At 38.6% G+C, this 25211-nt stretch overlaps 1 protein-coding gene across 1 annotated transcript in view; it reads right to left on the reverse strand.

Annotated features, from left to right (window-relative positions):
* Positions 1 to 1110: 1110 nt before the first annotated feature.
* The window catches only part of HEPH (hephaestin), a 106419-nt gene continuing 82318 nt past the window's right edge, over positions 1111 to 25211 (reverse strand). Inside the window, 7 exon segments of the mRNA XM_033201254.1 lie at positions 1111 to 2056; positions 4761 to 4805; positions 8466 to 8628; positions 10083 to 10222; positions 12674 to 12706; positions 12709 to 12901; positions 14195 to 14301. Coding sequence (XP_033057145.1) covers positions 1824 to 2056; positions 4761 to 4805; positions 8466 to 8628; positions 10083 to 10222; positions 12674 to 12706; positions 12709 to 12901; positions 14195 to 14301 — 914 coding nt within the window. The 3' untranslated portion in view covers positions 1111 to 1823.

Genomic DNA, 25211 nt, shown 5'->3' on the forward strand with positions numbered 1-25211 from the left:
AATACTAACCCTCGGTTAACTAGCCATCTAAATCTCCCTTCCACCCACATTGTATTTCTAAGATTCTCAGTAAAGCTCTCCAGGAACCCATTGACCATGGAAAAATAAGAGGAATAATACCCTCTTGATTGTGTTTTCCCCTCCAAACTTTAACATTACATTTTAACTGAACACCAGCTCTGTGAGTTTCTACGTTTTATCTGCAAGAGGTTGCTATCTAGACAGACAGATTGCTGGACAGACAGAAAAGTTGGAATCAATATGGGTAAGGTGGATGGAGATTAGTGGATGTTTTCATGATATAGGAGGATGAAATAGGTATTTGGAGTCAAACAGATGAATATTTGAATCCCTGTTCAACTTCTAGCTGAGGGGTCTTGGATGAAGTTACTTACCGTCCATAAGTTTTGTTCATTCAAATGTATAAGTGTATAACATTACTCAAATGTAAAATGTCTTGCTCTGAGGTAATCCCAATGCAATCAGGAATTAAAATGCTTTTTAAAGTGTAAAACAGTGCATAATTGAATCATCATCTTTACTCTCCTTGATACCTCTTCTATTCTCCACTTGTCATGTGGTACAGTATTATGGATACTGCAGTGGGGTGGGCTACCTTACCCAATCTAAAATTTATCACTTATCTGTGCTCTCTAATCAATATTTTACAGAGGCTCAAATTTGCATGTAACAAAGGAATATTGCTGTAAAATACCAGAAAGAATGACTCCATCCTATAAGGAAGTCCCCAAAGTTGCAACTAGACCTTTCACACCACCACTGCCAAAAAGGCTCCACAAGATATGGTCCTACTTCTCCTGTCCCACTGGACAGGTTTGAGTCTCATCTCAGATTTCTATTTCCCTCTGACAAATTTTCTTGGCATGCAGAAAGTTTTTTGTCATTTATGCGATAGCTCCTTTTCTAGGGTGGTACCCAACACTCTTTGATGCTTCCTCTGGAACAGTTTCCTCATTTCTAAAACAAAAACTTGTAGGTTCTACAAAGGCTAGACAAATGCATACTGTACTCACTCACCCCCTAAGTGTTTTCTGTTTCAATCACAGTGACAGAAGTCACAGAGACCATCAAAAATCACCAAATTCAGTCTTTAAGGGTTCTAACAAGTACTTTAATGGATAAGGTTTGCTGTCTAAAACTTGAAGATGTAACTCAACATTCCTTTCAGTGCCACTGTTCAGGAACCTGGAGGACTGCCTTTCTTGAGGAGCTTCTGGCTCCAGAGGTTGTACGTGCTCACAGCAGCAACAACCCATTCACCACTTCTCCAAAGTAGTTCACTGCCAAGAAGAATCAAAATTCAATTTGGATTCCCAGTCCTCAGACTACCTTCAATTTCCCATCAAGCCTAAATTCTTAGCCTTTAGTTTAAATGTGGTTTATCTTAACAGCTCACTTGGCCTCAGTTCAAAGTGAACTTTCCTGAGTCCTTGAAAGAAGTAGAAACCTAATCAATGAGTTTTTCTCTTGGTATCCACTTTGTGAGAAGATACATTTCTAGAAATTTCAAGACCTTCCAAGTGTCAGAAGGCAATATAATGTAGCTGTTGAAATTCGTGATGTAGGATACTAAGGTATTCCCTTAGCCCCAGGTGCCCAAGTAGAGCAAACAAACTAAAGAAAAAGTGAAATCCTATTATTTCCATGTAAAATAAATAAAGAAAGAAATATCCAGATAAGCTTAATTCCTCCCCCCCCTCCACCACCCATGCCCCTTTGACACTGGGGTTAGTGATTAGTCCATGGCCTGCTGGGAGTGCATTACAGATGTGCTTCCTGAGGATATCCCTAGGCTCCAGATGTTACTGCTTGAAAGACAGAAGCTTGAAGCTGTCATCCAGGATAGACCTCCTATTGCGTCGTAGCTTTCTCTGTCGATGTTGGTACCAAACCATACCACCAAGAGCCAGAGCAACAAGCAGGAGGGTGACACCAATGGCAACCAAAACAGAGGCCAGCATCTCAACATTCTTTATGGGGATCTGCATGCCCAGCATCTTCACATTGCCTTCTTCAGTGTCTCTGGGGGTCACTGCTGAAATGGAGAAAGAAAAAAATGGGCATCCTGAGATGGGGAGTACTCTAAAAGGTAACTTTCTATAGTCATCACCTGACAAAACAAGTCAATCCAAATAGGACAGGAGACCTGTCCTTATCCTTCACAAAACCAGCTGATGAAAACAGATTTAGAGGTTAAAGTAAAGAATCAAGGAAACATGATGTTACAGCTATAAGGGTCCTTGAGAATCACTGAGGCCCCAGTCCACCCATGGAAAGAGCTAAGACTCAGATTGGGAAGACCCTTGATACATTTTCTCAAATATATAAAGGACTGTGATATAAAAAGGATGAATTTGACTTGTTCTGTATGGTTTCAGAGGGTAGAATTGGAAGCAATAAGGGAAACTTCAGAAAGAAGTTTGACTCAATCATCCAGCTTATCAATAGCAATTTTGACCATTAAACTATGACAAGAACCTGCTACTAGGCTGTCCAGTCTTACCTCTTTGGGTCATATTAACACTGATATCACATAGACCTTTCCAAGTGAAATATCTGATTGTTAGTTCTTGGCATACAAATTTTTGATGATTCCCAATTAGCCTACAGAGAAAAGCTCAGACTTTTAAATCAGACATTCCAACTCTCACTATCAGGCTCTAATCTATCCTTCTAGTCCTATCTACTACTTTTCAGCCATAGCAACTCATTCTTTCCTCCTCATAAACAGTGATCCCCTTTCAGGCTTCTAAGACTTTGCTTATGCTAATCCTTTTGTCTGAACACACTTTACTCCTTCTTATCTTTCTAGCCCTACCTTAAATGTTACATGTCTCTGCAATGTTTTCTTTGACTTCATTAGAAAATTAATTGTTCTTTCCTTTATGTTTTCCAAGTGCCTGTACCTTGTACTACCATAATTTACTTATTGTGTGACCTTGGACCAAGTGACCCAATCCCGCACTTCCCATCTAAACCTCAGTTTCCTCTTTTATAAAATTAGAATAATAACCATACCTAACACAGAGGCATATTGTAAAATTTAAGTGAATTAATACTTATAAAATATCTAGTACAGCACCTAGCAGACAGAAAGTGCCCAATAAATGTTAACTGTTATTATTGTTTGCCCTTTTTGTACAGCACACAGCATCCAGCATTGCAATTATTATTTCTCTGCCTCATTCCATTGTTAGACGCTGAAAAATAGTGACTATGTCTTACTTGTTTTGATATCCCTGGTACCTGACACTTCTTTGACGATTGTATAACTGGATGAATTAATGTTATAACACAACTGAGAGAAGACAGAATATAATGAGTTCAAATAGAAGCTCAAAACTTCCTGGTTCTGAGTTTACATTCTACCACATACTCCTTTTGTGACATTGAACAAATCACTTTCAATTTCTCAGCTTCTCATGTAGAAAATTATTGGGTTTTATTAGAACAACAGTTTCAAGGCTTTTTTTCCCCATTGTGGAAACTTTTTAACAAATGATAGCTTATGAGTAATGTATATATGTACACAAAATATGTATGTATATATACAAATATACACACAAAGTATGCATGAATGCAAATATATGTAAAATATTTAAATATATATAAAATAATTGAGTTGCTCAGGTTGAAAGAGATATGGCCTGAAGGCCCACCCACACAATCACACCTTTCCTTTCCCCAACCCCTCCAGGACATATCCTGGTCCCCTGGTTAACAGTCCATGTGATACTTAGGCAGATCATTAAGACTTCTCCAAAACAGCTGTAAAACCTCAGACTAAACTACTAATTATCCCTAATGTTCCTTTTAGCTCTCGTAACTTTCTGGATCTTTCCTAGTCTGGAGACAAATGAGGTGGAGAATAACAACACTATTTGGACCCGGGCTGTGCAGAAAAATAATCTCTATAGTATTCAAGGTCAGAAATGGCTGGTTACAAAAGTTTAACTTCTTGGTATTCCATAGATGAAAGGGAAAGAGGCAAGAATAAAAATAGCTGTTGAAGAACATGTGGTGTTTCATCTAGTCTCACACTGTCCTTAGGGGAAATTCATATTTGTGCTACAACTTTTCCATGTCCAACCCAGCAGCACCTAGATTTTACTTATATATATATTTTATATATATATATATATTATATATATATATATATATATTTTTTTTTTTCCCAACAGCTTTAGGAGTACAAGTACAAGTGGTTTTTGGTTACATGGATGAATTGTATAATGGTAAAGTCTGGGATTTTAGGGCACCCATTACCCAAGTAGTGTACATTGTACCTAATAGGTAGTTTTTTATTCCTCACTGCTCTTTTACTCTCCTTGCTTCTGAGTCTCCAATGTCCATTATGCAATTCTGTATACCTTTGCATACTCATAGCTTAACTCCCATTTATAAGTGAGAACATGCAGTATTTGGTTTTTGACTAGCATCTAGAATTTTCTTCTCCCCTCACATGTTAGATGAAAGGCTAAAATAGCAGCCTTTAAATGGGGAGGAGGCTGTTTTCCCCAACTCAGGAGGTTTGGGGTGGAAGCCAGAGAGAATTAACCTGCTGAGGGAAGTTAAACCTTCATTCTTTGGCTTCTGAAGTCCTGCGGACGTCTCAGGATACTTTCTGCTGATGTATTCTAACTTTCAGTCACATAAGTCCCGTTCCCTAAATGTACCTCACCGAACCCTACACACAGACACGCTACTTATAACTCCAGTCTGTGCATCATTTTACATACCTTTTTCAGTCTCTTTGGTGATGGTGGTGATAGTGCTTAAGTGCTCTGGTTGGGGGAAAAAAGACAAGAGGTTAGCCTTGTTGTTCTTCCTACCAATTCATAGGCCCCCTATGAAAGGTCAACATTGGTTGCAGAAGTTTCTCTGTGATAAAGTAAGCAAAATAAAGGTAGAATTTACTACTTTATAGTCAAAGTCAATATTAGCATGTTGATTTGATTTTGAACAGTGACGTGAAATATGGGCAAGATAACAGGCTTGGAGTCCAAAATGTAAATCACCCCTCTGCTATTATTTACGTATTTCTTGGCACTTCCTCTATCCCCATTATTGCTCTTTTTCCCACCATTTGCCACACTTCCTTCAGGAAATCCCTGCTCCTTGTCAAACATACTTCCCTACACATTCAACATCTTCTCAGAACACTGCTTCCTCTCCTTGATTTAATAAAGCTGAGTTCTTCTCTGAGGACCATACTTCATTTACATCCCCTCAATGCTTCTTTGAGATCATTGTTTCTCCTCTTTTTGTAAAGATATATCTCTTTTGAGGCTCATATTATTTGGCTAGAACTACAATCATTTCTTGTTATTGTTAGCTAGCAGTTCTCTTCATTTATGGAAGTCTTTAGTAGCTGGCTCAGTCTTCCTCTCCCTCATTTCCAACCATGGGTGCTGACCCATCAAATACTCAAGCCTCACAGTTTCTGGACCTTTTAACTCCAATAACTTCGACGTCTACTCCAATTCTACCAAGCACTCCCATGGTCACATTAACCTTGTTGTCAAGAATTGTTACATCTCAGAAATCTAAAATCTAACAACAACCTCCCATCCTTTCAGTGCTCTAATACACTTTATTTCAAAAACTTGTTATCCTCCCCTGCCATGAGACCTCTAGCTTTCAAACCCTTCAATTTTTTTCCTCAACCTAGTGGCTTCATCCTGTATTTTCTTCCATTCCTGACCAAGTGAGACTCCAAGGTCTATCACTTCAACTACTAATCTACCAAGAGTGTTGCAATAATCTACCCAAACTCCAGTAACTATAATTTCCCTGTATTTTGTCTGGTATACTGAATGCTGCCAGAGAAAATCACACAATTGTAAAGATTAATATTATTCGTGTCCAATTTCAACTAAACCATCAATGCTGCCTGGCGATAATTTATTTCCCATTCACCAGAGTGGCTATTCAAATTTTTGTCCACTTTTCTCAAACCCTGTACCCTATCACCTGCCCTTCATTCTCAGCAGATGACTCTATTTGCACCATCAGAGAGAAGAGAAAGACCATGGGCTGAAATTCTCTGTCAGTCAAATCCCCTGGTCAAACCTACACATTGATCCTTATATTTTCTGTCTTCTTTCTTCTTACAGTAGAACGATTACTTTCCTCCACTCTTGCACTAATCTTTCACGTTACCTCTGATTCTCATTCCCTGCTGCCTTATCAGAAACCTTGTTTCAAGAATTAATCTTTTCCCTCTATCTTTTCAACTCTTCCTTCCTGTTGACCTGTGAACACATATGGGGTTGAAACAACATGAAATTAGGCCATAGCAGGTTAAAAAAAAAACCCAAAAAGGCAAATAGAAAATATTTATGGGCTGGCTCATTGTCACAGAGAGATATGAGCTATACTTCCTCATGGAAGTACCATGGCAATATGTATTGAAATGGTCTCATAGATTGGATGGCTCATATTTGGGATAACCCATTACTACATATAGAGAAAACCTATTGTCTTGGATCTAGATCTCCCTGATGATGTATCAGTTGATCACTTGACTTTTGTTCTATGTACTTACAACAAAACAAAGAAGTTTCTGTAAATCTGGGTGCTAGGGAATAGCTCCTGAGTAGTTAAGTGGAAGCTGCATTCTAGGAGTATTAGTTGACAGAGAATACATCTTTTAAATGATATAGGAAGTCATAATGTACAATCATTCATCTCCCTCCCTGAGGGTAAACAGAAGATTTGTATTCTCTACCCTCATTTGCTAAGTTTATTTGAATATTCAAAGACATTTTCCCATTCACTATTCCTGTTGATAGAGTGCCAGTGACTGACAACCCCAGAATACCATTTTTGTTTAAATAGTGGCTATATATTCTTTAAAAGCATAGAAAAAAAAAAAAAAAAAAAAAAAACAGCCTTGATTTCTGTGGACCCCAAAAGGCTCTATAGGGCTTCTTGGAAGGCAAATATTGTTGGCAGCTGGACTCAGGTCAGGAACCTTAAGAAGTAAGACATTTGACCCTTTAATTACCCAAATACACAAAAGCTAACACAGCCTACCCATCTACATTTTTTGGTGAAGAACAAGAGTGGCTGGCAAAGAAATTGGCCCAGCTGCTCCCTCTCCATATAAAATAGAAAGAAAAAGTTTTTTCCACCCTTGGTAGTAACTCTGAGATAAGCTGTAATTGAAGGTCAATATCTCTTTCCAGCCTTAGATGAAGATGTTCAAAAACCAAAAGAAACTGTCTTGCTAGATGTGGGGGCTCATTCCTGTAATCCCAGTGCCTTGGGAGGCTGATGTGGAAGGATGGTTTGAGCCCAGAAATTTGAAACTAACCTGGGCAAAGCCCTGTGCCTAAAAAATAAAAGCTAGGCCGGGTGCAGTGGCTTATGCCTGCAATCCCAGCACTTTGGGAGACCAAGGCAGGAGGATTGCTGCTGCAGAAGGAGGCCAAGAGTTTGGAACCAGCCTGCGTAACATAGGTAGACCCTCTTCTCTACAAAAAGTATAAAAATTAGCCTTGTGTGGTGGCACATTCCTGCAGTCCCAGCTACTTGGAGGCTGATGTGGAAGGATGGTTTGAGCCCAGAAATTTGAAACTAACCTGGGCAAAGCCCTGTGCCTAAAAAATAAAAGCTAGGCCGGGTGCAGTGGCTTATGCCTGCAATCCCAGCACTTTGGGAGACCAAGGCAGGAGGATTGCTGCTGCAGAAGGAGGCCAAGAGTTTGGAACCAGCCTGCGTAACATAGGTAGACCCTCTTCTCTACAAAAAGTATAAAAATTAGCCTTGTGTGGTGGCACATTCCTGCAGTCCCAGCTACTTGGGAGGCTGATGTGGGAGGATCGCTTGAGCCTAAGAGTCTGAGGCTCCAATGAGCCACGATTGCACCACTGTACTCCAGCCTGGGTGACAGATCAATACCCTGACTCTAAGAAAAAAAAAAAGAAAAGAAAAGAAAAGAAAAGGAAAGAATTGCCTTTCACAACCCCACAAAACAAATCAATTTAATGGGTGACTGTTAGACTTATTTTTATTCTCTTTTTAGAAAGACTAATTAGCAATATTCCTTGAAATAATCAGTTACTCTAATGCAGTCAAGTAATACATTTGTATATAAGTTAAATTAATTTTAAAAAAAGCAGACCTGCACTAGGCTTCAATGCATAGAGCCAAACCAGTTTCAGGCCGGGTCAACCCATGAGAGCTCAACAGGTTTTGAAGTAATTAGGAGAGGGACAGGTGTCAGGGGATTAGAAATATCAGTCGGGGCAATGGAGGGACAGGTGGAATGGAGGATTAGAAATATTGGTTGGGGCAATATCTAGAGGGAGTCTATGCTCTGTCTTAAGATGTGCTTATTCTGGGATCAGAAGGAGACAATCAAGAGGCTTTTTGGTATTATCTGGTTCCTATAGGCTAAAGTGTTAAAAGATGATCGTTTTGGGGAAGTTAGGACTTACCTGTTCGAGAAAAAACAGTGAAGAGGGTCTCCATGCCAGCATGGACATGGTCAGTCACATGGCAGTGCATCAACCATGTCCCAGGGTTGCTGGCCACCATCTCCACCACTTCAAAAGTCCCTGGGAACAGATCCACCACATCTGCCCGGTAGTTCTCACCATTCTGCAAGAGAGATTGGGAATGAGGAAGTGGAAGTGAAGGGTATAAAGATCATCTTAGAGCTTTCAGGAACTAAAAATTTGTGATGTCCACATTAGGGAGCTGAGACTCCAAGATTCCTAGAGCAGTGAGTGGCTTTAAAAGTCCACTTTATTGAAATCATCCTGGCTAACGCAGTGAAACCCCGTCTCTACTAAAAAATACAAAAAAAAAGTAGCCTGGCGTGGTGACAGGCACCTGCAGTCCCAGCTACTCGGGAGGCAGAAGCAGTAGAATGGTGTGAACCTGGGAGGTGGAGCTTGCAGTAAGCTGAGATCGCGCCACTGCACTCCAGCCTGGACGACAGAGTGAGACTCCATTTCAAAAAAAAAAAAAAAAGTGTCCACTTTATTCGTATCTCCAATGAACCCACCCACAGAAACTAAATCAACAGAGGTGACTTTCTCCTCTTAAAGTGTCCCAAAATAAGAGAATTTCTAGGTTACTTTAGAGAGTTCAAAACAAGTAACTTTATAATTTTCAGCAGGCTAAAATATGAGAAATTTGGTGTGAGTTTTGACCCCTATGAATGAGGCATATATTTCCTTTAGAAATTGATTCAAATAAAGTTATCTTTGCCATTGTCTTTTTCAGCACTTCTAAATCTCGAAGTCTGTATCAGTGCCCCCAACTCCTCCTCCTTTACCTAAGACTAAACTGTTTTCAAAATCTATATATTGTTCCATGTGCCCTCTAAGTTGAAGCTCTTCTTTTTTTTTTTTTTAATCTGAGAATGGCTTTTTTTTATTATTATTATACTTTAAGTTCTAGGGTACGTGTGCATAACGTGCAGGTTTGTTACATATGTATACTTGTGCCATGTTGGTGTGCTGCACCCATCAACTCATCAGCACCCATCAATTCATCATTTATATCAGGTATAACTCCCAATGCAATCCCTCCCCCCTCCCCACTCCCCATGATAGGCCCCAGTGTGTGATGTTCCCCTTCCCGAGTCCAAGTAATCTCATTGTTCAGTTCCCACCTATGAGTGAGAACATGCGGTGTTTGGTAAGCTCTTATTTTAATAGATTAAGGACTTTCAGCAATTCTGAGATGCCACCCTGAAATTCCTTGTTCTTAAAAATCACTGCTCATTGAGTCTCAAGTCCTTGACATTGATTCCTTGACATTGAGTCCTTGACATTGAGTCTTGATATTGATTCCTTCAGTCTCCTTACCGATAAATGGGCCATTTTTTCTCTTCCACATCAGAAGGGAAAGCTAGGGCCTAGTAGGAAGTTATTGACCCTGGGATATACAGCCAGACTAAAATTTCCAGCTCAGTGCTCCATTTACTAGACCTCTGCTCTTTTAACTAATTGTTACCTTGTTCCACACTATTACCCTTTTTCTCAATTGCTCCTAAACCACTGTTCTAATCATCCTTGAGGGACTCAGCCCACTTTCCAGCTCACCCGATACAGGAAGCTCTCTGCATGAAAGTGGATGGTATGCAGATCCACATCTTGACCCATGCCCAGCATGTACCAGGCCACTCGTTCTCCTTGGTACATGGTAAGACCCCTAAGGTTGGCATAGAGTTTCCCATTGATTGCTGTCAAAAAAAGAAGAAGAAGAAGTTTCTTACATCTCTCCTTTTGACTTCCCATTGCCACTGTCCTGGTCCTAATCTTTTTTCTCGAAGATAGCAATGGGCTCCTAATTTGTCTCATCTTTATTCCATCTGTCCCTTTTCAAGGTATCTTCTTACATTGATATTATCAAAATTATCTCTCTAAATAACTGAATGTGATGACATCATTCTGCTGCTTCAATATTTTAATTACTCTCTCCTGCTCCAAAGAGCAAGTCCATGGATCTTTACTTCACCCAACAAGATCCTTCAAAATGTAACTCCAAACCACTTTCCCAGACTTAACTCCCACTACCCAACACGCTTATTCTAATTAGGGTGATTTCTTCACCATCCCTCAAATGGTCCATGCATGTTCTTTTTGTCCTTGTGTTTCTAAGATTCCCTACTAGAAATCCTGCCTTCTTTTATCAATTTTTTAAAGCCTATCAAGTCTTTACTCCCCCAGAAAGACTTTCCTGATCTCCTAGTTCCTCTCCATACCTCTTATTCCCTGCATGCCCTTCCACCTGTGAACTCCTCCAGTACTGTCTCATGACTCCTTGGAACTCATAAGAAATTGTCTTCTACATTTACCTGTCTTTTCATGTGTGAAAGCTTACATCCCTAACTAGACTATAGGTTCCTAATATGCAGAAAAGGATGTATGTATACACTGCATTACTATAGCTTCCTTGTATTTTTTCAGAACACCCAGTAGACAGCTGGGTCAACAGTAAATGTTAAAAAAAAAAGACCTGCCACATTTATGGAATTAATAACATTAATGCATAGAATAGTGATATTAATGCCTGGGATTAATAATGATATTAATGTATGGGTCTCTTCCCAGGCCACATCTTATGCTCCAAGGACATCAAAGTACTCATTGTTATAAAAATTCACACTTCCAGGACTTTTCCCTGGAAAATTTCCCCCACTTCTCATATTCTTACAGAGGGAAGATAATTTCCACTTTATTCCTCAAGAGAGGAAGCAATCATTTATAATCTGTCTCTGTGTCTACCAAATTGTGGATTTCAGAGAGGAAACTAAACATGATCAACTCAGCCTCTTATTGATCTTTTCTCTCACTCATCAGTCGGGCCACAGAAAGGGCAATAGCTGATTCATTATTTCACTGTGGGTATGATTCTCCCTCGCTAAAGAGGAGAGTATTGTTGTCCATCTATGTCAATGACAAGGTGGAAATGTCTATCTGTTGCCAGAGAAGTGTTAGTAAGCCTATTTAGTTGTAGAACTGAAATCAGTTTTTCCATTAGCCTTCTTAGTAATAAGGTTCACATTTGATCTTAATGTGTTGGTTCAGGAACCTGAAAAGGAAGAGAGGGATATTATTTATTTACCCCTCAGATGCAAATATCTCCAGTGCTAGCACTCAGAAACTGCACAACAAATACCTGCTAGATGGATAGGTAGGTATATTTACACCTGAAGAGTGTGGATAGACACATAAACAGAATAAGGTAAGCATTAGCCAAACCCCTGCATTAACAGGACATAACTATGCCCTCTTTCCCTTTTTGTCCTGGGTCATTTCTTTGATTTGACAGTGCTAAAATGTCTGCCCTGTGAAGTTTGTGAATCATCTGTTCTAATGTGAATCATTCATCACTCCATCAAGGAAATAGTTAAAATCTGTAGGATAATAATTACTACTTTTTAGTTCCATTAGATCACTATCAAAGGTACACATCCTCAGATCAAAGAAATCTTGGGCTAAAAGGAATAGTGAGAGATCACTTAATTCTACTGCACTTATGCTCTCCCTTCTTTCTCTTGTTTTTGAAAAGCTACACAGATCTCTTGAGCAAAGGAAGACTTTGATGCACAATTTCTCTCCAAAATCCATTCAAGTACCAAAATGTTCTTCCCTGTATCTGACATAAATCCAGTATGTTTCTCACTGAGGATGTCTTCTTCAATTCTTCCATCTATAAATTGAAACTCTTTTAAAAAGAGACTAAAATACAAGCTTTCATCTGGCTGTATTGGAATCCATTGAGATAACTGGTCCCAAATTTAGAGCAGTAAATAAATAAGATGATATTGGGAGACTAAACTCAGGGTTTTAAAATAGAGAGGCACTAAGCAGTCAGTTTGACAAGTACATTGAAGGTCATACATGTCCATTTTGCCTTCTCTAATATGTTAAAATTTGCTGGTATCACCATGACAACTTTACACAGTCAACTTCCCACTTTCTGGGCACCCAATCTAACCTGGACCACATATCTGCCTTTGTATATGTAAATGTACGATAGTAGGAAATGCTTCTTCTGACTCATTCTCATTTCACCTTACCATGTTCGTGTCCTTTCTGGATTATGTTCCCTTAGATAGTAATAGGCCTATTAGATATCCCCATGTAACCAGTAGGATGCTTTGGAAAAAGAGTAGCTTTTTTACTACTGACCATGCATTTATTACTCTCCAAGAAAGTTCATCCTGTAGATTAATACTGCCGGAATCCTGGGACCCATGGGTTGCCACATTTTCCTCCAAATACCAAGACTGATTTTCATCAAAAATCAAAAACAACAATGCAAATTCCCGGTCCATGTCACTCCGTCCTCCGTGGGGCTCCAGGATGCCCTTTCGGCAGATAGTCAAGGGCCCCACCAGGCCACTATACATGTCCTGAGGAAGGGAGGAAGCAGAGAGACAGAAAGAGATGGAGTTGTTTCTGGGTAGCAGTACTCTGCAGGGAGCCAGCTTCTCATACAAGCCCACTGTGCCTCTCAGCATTTCCTCATGATATCTTACATTTATAAGTACCCCACTATGTTATTTGAATTCATTCTAACAATTATCTTGGGACTTAGTTAAGATGCACTATCTGATCTATGCTTTATCTAGGCTAAAGTATTTATTGACCTCTTAGCCTACCGAATATTTTTACAACCTAGTGTCTTTTTTGTGCTGTTTCCTCTGCCTGCAATGCCCTCCCCATCATCATACCGCTTATCTGATGGCATAATGTGACTCAGCTTTTAAGGCCAAGAGTACATGCACCTCCCATTGTGATGTCTTCTCCAGATTCTCTCTTGCTTAACTAGACAATACTCTTTGAAGGTGGAAATGTATCTTAAATTTATATCATCCAAAGCACCAAGTAAAATGCCTAAAATGTGGTAGGCACTCAATAAATGATGCTAATGGCTGGCGGTAGATGGATGGCTAGATCGATAAATCCATTTTCCAGATAAGGAAACAGAGGCAGAATGACTTATTTAAGGTCATTCTATTTTTTTTTTTTTTTTTTTTTTTTTTTTTTTTTTTTTTTTGAGACGGAGTCTTGCTCTGCCACCCAGGCTGGAGTACAGTGGCCGGATCTCAGCTCACTGCAAGCTCCGCCTCCCGGGTTTACGCCATCCTCCTGCCTCAGCCTCCGAGTAGCTGGACTACAGGCGCCCGCCTCGTCGCCCGGCTAGTTTTTGTATTTTTTTTTTTAAGTAGAGACAGGGTTTCACCGTATTAGCCAGGATGGTCTCGATCTCCTGACCTCATGATCCGCCCGTCTCGGCCTCCCAAGTGCTGGGATACAGGCTTGAGCCCCGCGCCCGGCCAAGGTCATTCTAAAAGCATGCTATAACCAAATTTGGGACTAGAGCCTCAATCTCTGTACAACCAACCCCAGGTTTCTTTTGTGTTTTCTGTTTGCTTGTGTGTTTGTTTTTTTTGTAATGATAGCATGTTACTATATAGGATCCAACATGAAAAGATAAGAAAGAAAATCTTCATGACAAGTATCTGGTGCTGCCGACTCCCTTCCTCCCTCCTCTTGTCTATTAAAATAAGTCCAGCTTTTGGGGAATGTTCCCCAAATTCTAGGCTCTAGTATCCCAGGAGCAAGCTTCTTACTACACCTGGTTAATAGCTTCTTTTTGCCGGGAGTTTGACCCACTTCCAGGTAGCCAATCCTGTATTTACCTTGATGGGATCCACTGCAGAATAATAGATCCAGGAAACACAAGCAGAGTCATTGGGCCCAGGGCCAGATCTCTCTGGGATGTTCCACTGATAAGTGAGCACCTCACCTAGGAAGTGTAACAAGGAACCTCCAGTTGCACTGGGTCAGAAATTTCTCTCAATTCCCAGGTCTCCCCAAGAGGCAGTGGTGGGTGAATCCCATCCTCTTTAAGATCTTTCTTCATCCTTTCTCCATCATTTTATTTTGTGACCTTGAGCTTTTCCCTCCTGGGACACCCTCAACCTTTCTTTTCTGCTTTCCCTTTCCTTAAAGGCCCAGGTCCAATACTCTGGTAAGGCAGCCTTGCTACTTTTTTTCTGCTTTTAATATCCTCTTTATCTTTGCAGGGAAGGCAGGGGAAGGGGGGAGGCAGGGTGAGGTTCCTTGCTTTGGTTTATTTTTTCCAGCTGCTGTCTCCTAAATGCAGTTGTTTGCACAACGTTCTGTCTCAGTTCTCTTCTTTCTTTCCATACTCTCTCCTTGGAACCTTTAGTCACCTTTCTGATGTCAACTATGATCTGTGCATCGATGACTCTTAAATACTTAGTTCCAGCCAGACTCCCCTTGTTACTCAACTCCAACTCTAAATATTCTATTAGATACTGAATATATTTTAAAGATTGTCCTGACAGCACCAGGAAAATAGATTGTAGGAACTCACCTCCCTCCTTTGAAAAACCACCCTCTTTTCCAATCTGTGCTCCCAGTGTCTATCTAGAAATAACACTACCGCTCTTGGACTTACTGAGACTCAAAACTTTAATCTTCTTTACTTCTTCACTTTCGTAATTCAACATCTAACCAAATGGCAGGTCTTATTGATTCTACCTCTACATTATATTTTAGAACCATCCTCTTCTCCTTTCAATTATCATTACTCTTGCCCTAGTTTAGACCCTTGTTTTCTTAACTGAACCATTACAAAGCCTCCTAACATGTTTCTCTGCCTCCAGCCTTGCCCTCTCCAATTCATCTTCCAAATAAATGTTACATTAATCTTTTCTAACAACTTTATTGAGATATAATTTGCATACAGTACAATTCACTCATTTAAAATGTTCAATTCAATGTTTTTGGTATATTACCAGAATTTTGTAACCACCACGATTCATTTTGCATTTCATTACCACCAAAAGACTCCTGCACTGCCCTCACCCTCTCATCCACCCACCCACCCCCACCCCACCCCACCCAAGGTAATCAATATTCTACTTTCTGTCTCTATAGACTTGTCCACTTTGGGCATTCCATAGTTATTGAATTATATCATACATTTCATTTTGTGACTGATTTTTTATTTAATATGTTTTCATTGTCCACTCACGTTGTAGCACATATCAATACTTAATTGTGTTTATTGACAAATATTCCATTGAATAGATATACCACATTTTATTCATTCATTCTTCAGTTGATGAACATTTGGGTCATTTCCACATTTTAGTTATTATGAATAGTGCTGCTATCAGCATTTGTTTACAAGTTTTTATGTGGATATATGTTTTCATTTATTCCTGATTTGTATGGTAATGCTATGTTTAACCACTTAAAGAATTGCCAAACTGCTTTCCAAAGCACCTGCACCATTTTGCATTCTCACCAGCAACATATTAGGGTTCCAATTTCTCAACATCTGCATGAAAACTAGCTATTGTCTGCTTTTTTTAAAAAAAGTTTCATTATCCTAGCATGTGAAAAGTGTTATCTCACTACAGTTTTTATTTCCAATTCTCTGATGGCTAACAATGTTGAGCATCTTCTCTTGTGCTTAATAGCCATTTTAACATCTTCTTGGGAGCAATGTTTATTCAAATCCTTTGCCCATTTTAAATTGGGTTATGTGGTTTTTGATAATAGCATTGTCAAATAACAATGACATCAAGCAAAGTTCCTTATGGATTCTGGATACAAGTCCCTTATCAGACATATGATTATGGAATTATTTCACATCCTGTGGATCACCTTTTCGCTTTTTATGGTGTCCTTTAAAGCACATTTCAAATTTTAAGCTATTTCAATTTATTTGTTCACTTGTGCTTTTAGTGTTGTATAAAAGAAACCATTGCCTAATCCAAGGTTATGAATGTTTGTTCATTTATTTTCTCCTAGAAGTATAGCTTTAGCTTTTATATTTAGGTGTTTGATCCATTTTGAGTTGATTTTGATTTTTCTGTATGTTGTGAGTCAGAGGTCCAATTTCATAGTTTTGTATGTGGATATTCAGTTGCCTCCGCACCATTTATTGAAAAGACTATTTTTTTTCCATTGAAAGGTCTTGGTACTTTTGTTGAAAATCAATTGACCAAAATGAGAGGGTTTATTTCTGGATCTTCAATTCTATTCTGTTGATCTATCTGTCTATCCTTATGCCAATGCCACACAGTCTTGAGTTCTATGCTTTGTAGTAAGTTTAGAAACCAGTAAGTATGAGTTCTCCAACTTTGTTCTTCTTTTGTGACATTGTTTTGGTTGTGCAATATTAATTTTCAAAAATCTTTCTTTGTTCATGTCACGCCTTTTGTCAAAGACCTGTAATGGCTCCCTCATATTCAAATAATAAATTCCAAAAATTTCCCCATCAGCTAAGCCCTCTCTAATTCAGCCTGGCCTGCCTTTTCAGCAATGTCTCTTACTCTTTCTAGTTCTGCAAAATATATACTGGTCAAACCTAACCACTTGCTCACCTCTGGTCATACCACATACTTTCACAGCTCTGTATCTTTTGTCATGTTGTTCTGTTTACATGAACTTCTCTCCAACCTCTCCATCGAGTTCAAGACTTATTCAACAGTCTTCTTGGCATCTCCATTTGTCTAATTTTTATCTCAGACTCAACATATTAAAAATAAATATTTGACCTCTCCCCCAAACTTTCTCCTCTTCAGTCTTCCTTTTCTCACTAGAGAGTGCCACCAGTTATGAAAGCCAAAACCTCAAGAGTTATCTTTGATTAGTCTCACTCCTTCACATCTCATATCCATCATCAAAATTCTGAGGGATCTACCTGAAAAGTATATGCTACCACCATAGTCTGTGCCATTATCTTCTGTCACCTGAAAAACTACAATCGTCACCTATCTTGTTCCTCTCATGTGTTTCACATAACAACAAGTGTAACCTTTTAAAATACAATGTAAGCTATGCCACATCTCTGCAACAGCTCCTCACTGTGAGTAAAACTAAATAAAAATTCCCTACCATTGCTTGCGAGACTCTACATGATCTTACTTATCCTTCTTTATATCTACAAACTCATTTCTTATTATTCTTCATCTTTCTCAGTATACTACAGCCACACTGTCTTCTTCTTATTCCTTAAGTACACTGAGATCATTCCTGTCTCAAGGTATTTACACCTGCAGTTGAAGCTGTCCTGTAGCTTTCTTAATATGGCTGATTTATATGCTACCTTCAAGTTATCAGCCTAAATATAATTTCCTCAGAGAGCCTGGGACTGACCGTAGTAGTCAAAGCTTCACTCTTGTATCCAAAATACATAAAGAACACTTAAATTTTAACAAAATAAAAACAACCCAATTAAAAATAGGCAAAAAATCTGAACTGATATTTCACAACACAAGATATAAGAATGACAAATAAACATATGATAGATGTTAAACATTATTAGCCATTTAGAAAATGCAAATCAAAATTACAATGAGATATCATTACATACCTGTCACAATGGCCTTTAAAAATCAGTGATAACACCAAATGCTGGCAAGGATGTGGAACAACTGAATCACTCACAGTTTGCTGATGGGAATGTAAAATGGTTCAGACACTCTGGAAAAAAGTTTGGCAGTTCCTTATAAAGTTAAATATCCCCTTACTGTATGATCCAAAAATCCTAGTTCTAGGTATCTACCATGGAGAAATGTGAACGATGTTCACACAAAAGCTTCTACACAGCACCTGTAATCCCAGCACACTAGGAGGCCGAGGCAGGTGGATCACTTGAGGTCAGGAGTTTGAGACCAGCCTGACCAATATGGCAAAACGTATCTGTGCTAAAAATACAAAAATTAGCTTAGTGTGGTAGGGGGCACCTGTAATCCCAGCTACTCAGGAGGCTGATGCATGAGAATCACTTGAACCTGGGGGGCAGAGGTTGCAGTTAGCCAAGATCGTGCCACTGAACTCCAGCCTAAGTGACAGAGCGAGACTCTGCCTCAATCAATCAATCAATCAATGCCTCTATACATATAGTCGTAGTAATTTTATTAATAAAAGCCAATAACTGGATAAAATCTAAATTCCCTTTAACAGTGAAAAGTTGTACAAAATGTGATACATTCATACCATGAAATACTACTCAGCAATAAAAACAGTAAACTATTGACACATACAACAACTTAGAAGACTCTCCAGAGAATTATGCTGTGTGAAAAAGGTTAATCCTGAAGGATTGCATACTGTATTATTCCATTTATATGTAGATATCACTTACGTAAATCACAGAATATGTATACATATATATGCATCTTTTTTTTTTTCTAGGAAAGATGTAATAATAGGAATTGAGAACAGATCAGTGGTTCAAAGAAGGTGGGAATAGTAAGAAAGTCAACTGCTCTAATTCCTAATTGCGGTGATGATTATACTAATCTACACATCAAAAAAGTCAATTATATTGTAAGACTTTAACAACTATAGGAGTTTAGATTTATTAATAACTGGAGAAAGTGTTATAGGAGAGTTTAGGCTTGGTCTGAATCTCAAGGAATGAGGAGAGCTTAAAGAAGAAGAGTCAGAGGTGAAAGCACGCAATTTTTTTTTTCACCCATACAATCAACAAAGCTGTGTTGAACACATATTACATGTTGAATGTTGGAAAGAGTCATAAACAAAACAACATAGTGCTTGTCCTCTTAGAATCTAGTCGGGAGAGGAAACAACATACAAGTAAACCAACAACAACAACAACAACAAGAAAACATGTAGAATTACAAACTGGGATAAGTGCTATGTTCTTGTGAAGATCCCTACCCTCCTTTACCTTTTTAAATCAGGTCCCTCCTGACTCCATCCTTTTCCCTATCTGGTCCAAATTCCCTCACTGCCATGATCAGCATTTGAACTAATCTTTTACAAATATACTGTACTCTCATGTATCCTTGCCTGTTACTGTATTCTACACAATGCATCCCCTTCACCCCTCCCACCCCATAATAACTTCATGGAAATCAGTGGTCCTCAAAGTATATTGCTTCCACCAGCAGCATCAGAATCCACATAGCAGCTTGTAGAAATGCAAATTATTGGGAATCTCTCCACACCTGAAGATTCAGAAACTCTGGGTGTGGGCTCAGCAACCTATGGGCAATATAACAATCCCTCCAAGTGATTCTCATGTTCACTAAAGTTGGGTACCAGTAACCTCCCTAGGTGTATCTTATAATCTGGCTCTTCTGATCTTAGACTGTGGCTGAACACAGCTGGAGAAAATTGTACAGCCTTCTGTAGTGCTGCTTCTTCAAATTTCTATTTCCAGTCTCATTGTGTCCTCAGTGCTGTTTGGTTCGATAGCTTCCAATCCTGTTCCTCTTGGTGACAATTCCAAACTTTCACTACACTCCTCAAGCCTTATTTGTTCCTTACTTCCTCACTCTAAAAAACTTAATTCAACTCACATTTCACAGAATAAGAATAATATTGGCAAAAACTTGCATAGCATTTATAAGACATTAACTCAAAATCCCTATGAGACAGATATTACTATCAATTTCATTGTATATATGAAATAACTAAGGCTTCAACTCATAGATATTATATCACTTTCTAAGGATCACACATCATAGATGAAATTTGAGCCCATGCAGTCTAGCTTCAGAATTCCTTTTACCACTACTCTACAAAAACTCTCATCCTTTAAAATTCCATTCTTTATCCACATCTACCAAGCCCTGGAGCCTCAGAGGGGGAAGTGCTCCTACTCCAATTCAAGGTTCATACTTTCTCCCACTTCTTGCCAGATTTGAATTTCCTCTTCCTCCTGATCTTCTGCTTCTCCTCTGCTTGTTCCTTTCCCCATGTAAGCCATGCTCAAGTCTCTCCTTTCTCTCTCCTGTGACCCTCAAGCTACTGCAATTCCTTGTTCTGTCTTCTTCAACAGCAAGGCATTTTTAAAGTCCTGCCAACATCTACTTTCTTTACTTCCTTATTTCCTGTATACTCCTTAATAAGTCTTTCTTCATAGTCAAAAATAAAAAATAAAAAATGAAAAAAATAAAAAATAAAAAATAAAAAACTGCTGACACCTTGATTTGGAATTCTGGCCTCCAGAATTATGAGACAATACATTTATGTTGTTTAAGTCACTCAGTTTATGGTACTTCATAATGGCAGCCCTAGCAAACTAATACAGCCTCCAACACCTTTCATGCTGTGTGATGTAGTTTGAATTTTTGTCCCCTCCAAATATCATGCTGAAACTTGATCCTCAGTGCTGGAGGTGCCACCTAATGAGAGGGTCATAGGAGTAGATCCTTCACGAATGGCTTGGTGCTGTCCGCTCAGCAATGAGTGAGTTCTTGGTCTATTACTTCACACAAGAGCTGATTGTTTAAAAGATCATGGCATCCCTCCTCTCCTTCTCTCTTGCTCCCTCTCTCAACATGTAACACACTTGCCCCCTTTTCACCTTCCATTACAACTGAAAGCTTTCTTGGGTCTTCAGTAGAAGCAGATGCTGGTGCCATGCTTCTTATATAGTGTGAAGAAACATGAGCCAAATAAATCTCCTTTATTTATAAATGACCCAGCTTCAGGTAATCCTTTATAGCAAGCAAAATGGACTAAGACACTATCAAAAGATATAGATAATTTAAATCCTTTCTTTCTTTCCTGATCTTGTGCCTCATTCCTGAAAGCTTAGCTAAAACAATATGCTAACACACAATCACCCAAAAATATGCAAATGTTTGATACCATGAAGGTGTCTCCAGCAACTACTCAGAAACCTCCTCTCTTAGCTCCTGATGCTCTCTTACTCTGATTCAAGTCTCTTTCTCCACTTCACTTCTGCATGTTAGGTCCGTCTCCCATTGCAGCTTTGCTCCTGTACTTTAGAATCTAGCTTTTACAATTGAATGAGTGGAACTAGCAGTGCCTGACCACTTCCATTTTCACTGAAGGTCCCAAACCTGTATCACATCTTCATTTGCTCTGAGCTACTTCTTTACTAAATGTGCTCCAACCTAAGAAGTTAGCCATATGAAGTTTATGAATCATCTGCTGTAATGTCAAGCATCCATCTCCTCATTAAGGAAAAGTAGCTAAAACTGTGGAGCAATGTGATCCTGAGTCAGACTGCATTAGAGTAAATGTTACAGATACGTTTTGTTTTCAGATTTAAAAAACAAGCAAACAAACAAAAAAACTTTTGTTCATCCTTTCAAGAATCAGAGGTTAATTAAAGAAAGTGAGTTCCAAACCGTATCTCCTCTGGCACTTCCCATATTGAGCTGTCTTCCAGTCTACAATAGAACCTTCTAGCTATAGCATCTTAAAACAACTTCCAAGCCAGTCTGCCTAGCTGGTCAGCCAGATGAAGACTTCCTAGCCGTTCAAGGGTGAGGAATGGAAATATGATTGGGATTCAGACACTATTCTTACCATTCGCACTATCTGACCCCTTAGACCATCCTTTTCTTAAAGCTCTATTTGACTTCCAACCACCATTGCCTCCTGGTTCACTCACCAATCTTGCATTCCCCTTTCATTGCTTTATTTTTCTCTACCCATCTCTTTCTTTTTATTTTAAAATAAAGTTAACAAATAACAATTTTTAGTTATTAAAGTAATATATTTACATGAAAGTGTATGCAAATACAGAGAAAGAAGTCTAGATGGAAACGTACCAAACCAATAAGAAGTCTAGATGGAAACGCACCAAAGTTTCAAGAGTGGTGCACATTACACTGTATTCCCAGTAACAGGATAATTTTTTAAAATCTTTCCAAATTGAAAATAAAAAGACAAAAAAAAAACAACAAAAAAAAACAAGAAAATTGATTTTTCTTGGAATTTATTATCTGAAACCTCACGTGGGTCCTCCGTGCTGTTCATCAGTCTTATTCCATTTCTCAGAAAAGTTTGTTTTCCTACCCTTTGAATCAACAATTTCATACATTTTTTCCTTTCCTTCAAACCTTCTACCCCAGTGCACCCACCTGCACAACACTAATGGCCTTTACTCAGATCTGAATCAGAAAATTGAAACCATCAGACAAAAACTCTCATTACACTATTGTAAAATCCTCAAACTTCTCTCACTATACGGTAGTCCCCTCTATCCATGCAGGATACATTCCAAAACCAGTGGAAATCTGAAAGCACAGATAGTACTGAAGCCGATTACTGTCAATTGAAACACATTTCCATTTTTATCTTCCACCCACAAATGCAATGCCTTTTTCGTCTTAACTAAGCACTTATCATACATTGTGGCCATAGCCTCTGTAGTTTGAGGTGCTCCAGAAAAACTTGCATAAATTTATTTTTCCTTCTTCACAATTCCATAGATAGAATATTCATTCTTACCATCAATCTTGGCAACCTTAGCATACAATTTTTTTCATTATTAATTCAAGAATTTTCACCTTTTCACTAAAAGCAGCACTATATGGCTTCTCTTTGGCACATACAAATTGCCAACATCACTACTCTAGCACTTTGGGGCCTTTATTAACTAAAATAAAAGCTACTTTAACACAAGCATTGCAAAACTGTGACAGTTGATCTGGTAACTGAGACAGCTAAGTGCCAAATGGGCAGGTAGCATATCCAGTGTGGATATGCTGGACAAAGGAAAGATTCACATCCCAGATGAGATAGTATGAGATGTTATCACACCACTTATAATGATACAAAATTTAAAACTTTTAAATTGTTTATTTCTGGAAGTTTTCATTTAATATTATCAGATTATGATTGACCATGAATAATTGAAAGCATAGAAAGTGAAACCAGGAATGAGGTGGTACTACTGTACTAGAGTGTGTCGATCTAGCAGAGAGGGAGAGACTGATAATTAGGTGGGAGAGAGAGAGAGATAATAACCATAGGACTTAGGTAAGTAAAAAAAAAAAGAAAATGGAGAGGGAATGGGATCCAGAGCATGAATGATAGGGATTAATATTTAGAGAAAAGATGCCTTATCATTTGTAACTGGAAGAAAGAAAGGGAAGATGGTGCAAATTAGAGGAGTTTTCAGTGCTGTCCAATACAGTAGTCATATGTAGCTAATATAAATGAAGAACTTAATTTATAATTAATTATAATGAATCTAAGTTTATATAGCCATATGTAACTAGTGACTATGGTATTGGACAGTTCAGCCCAAACTATGCCATTTAAAAAACCTTCCTTAGTCACACATTTCTATCGAACTACAATATCCCATTTTTTAATACCCTTTAAAATAAGCCTTGAGAAAAGTTGTTGATACTCCCTATTTTCATTCCCACAACTCCTTTTCACTCTTTAGTTCATGTAACTTGACTTTTGTTCCTACTATTTCACTGAAATAATTACTTATAACAGCTGTTTAAATATGCTTAAAGAACTGAAAACATAAATAAAAAGTAAAGAAAAGCTCCTAAAACTGTATCTGAACAAAATTCAAATACAAATAAAGATACAGAAATAAAAAGGAAGCAAACAAATTCTGGAATAGAAAAGTAGAATTGAAATTTTAATTCACTAGAAGAGTTAAACAGCGGATTTGAGCAGGCAGAAGGCAGAATCAGATAACTTGATGATAGGACAATTGAAAATATCTAGTTATGGCTAGCCAATTTTCCCAGCACCATTTATTAAATAGGGATCCTTCCCCATTTCTTGTTTCTCTCAGGTTTGTCAAAGATCAGATGGCTGTAGATGTGTGGTATTATTTCTGAGGACTCTGCTCTGTTCCATTGGTCTATATCTCTGTTTTGGTAACAGTACCACGCTGTTTTGGTTACTGCAGCCTTGTAGTATAGTTTGAAGTCAGGTAGCGTGATGCCTCCAGCTTTGTTCTTTTGACTTAGGATTGTCTTGGCAATGAGGGCTCTTTTTTGGTTCCATATGAACTTTAAAGCAGTTTTTTTCCAATTCTGTGAAGAAACTCATTGGTAGCTTGATGGGGATGGCATTGAATCTATAAATAACCTTGGGCAATATGGCCATTTTCACGATATTGATTTTTCCTATCCATGAGCATGGTATGTTCTTCCATTTGTTTGTGTCCTCTTTTATTTCACTGAGCAGTGGTTTGTAGTTCTCCTTGAAGAGGTCCTTTACATTCCTTGTAAGTTGGATTCCTAGGTATTTTATTCTCTTTGAAGCAATTGTGAATGGAAGTTCATTCATGATTTGGCTCTCTGTCTGTTACTGGTGTATAAGAATGCTTGTGATTTTTGCACATTAATTTTGTATCCTGAGACTTTGCTGAAGTTAGAATGGCAATCATAAAAAAGGCAGGAAACAACAGGTGCTGGAGAGGATGTGGAGAAATAGGATCACTTTTACACTGTTGGTGGGATTGTAAACTAGTTCAACCATTATGGAAAACAGTATGGCGATTCCTCAAGGATCTAGAACTAGAAATACTATATGACCCAGCCATCTCATTACTGCGTATATACCCAAAGGATTATAAATCATGCTGCTAGAAAGACACATGCACATGTATGTTTATTGTGGCACTATTCACAATAGCAAAGACTTGGAATCAACCCAAATGTCCATCAGTGACAGGCTGGATTAAGAAAATGTGGCACATATACACCATGGAATACTATGCAGCCATAAAAAAGGATGAGTTTGTGTCCTTTTTAGGGACACGGATGCAGCTGGAAACCATCATTCTCAGCAAACTATCACAAGAACAGAAAACCAAACAGCGCATGTTCTCACTCATAGGTGGGAACTGAACAATGCGATCACTTGGACTCAGGAAGGAGAACATCACACACCGGGGCCTATCATGGG

Source organism: Trachypithecus francoisi, unplaced genomic scaffold (genome assembly GCF_009764315.1).
Source record: "Trachypithecus francoisi isolate TF-2019V2 unplaced genomic scaffold, Tfra_2.0 Lachesis_group6, whole genome shotgun sequence".
Classification (NCBI taxonomy): Eukaryota; Metazoa; Chordata; class Mammalia; order Primates; family Cercopithecidae; genus Trachypithecus; species Trachypithecus francoisi.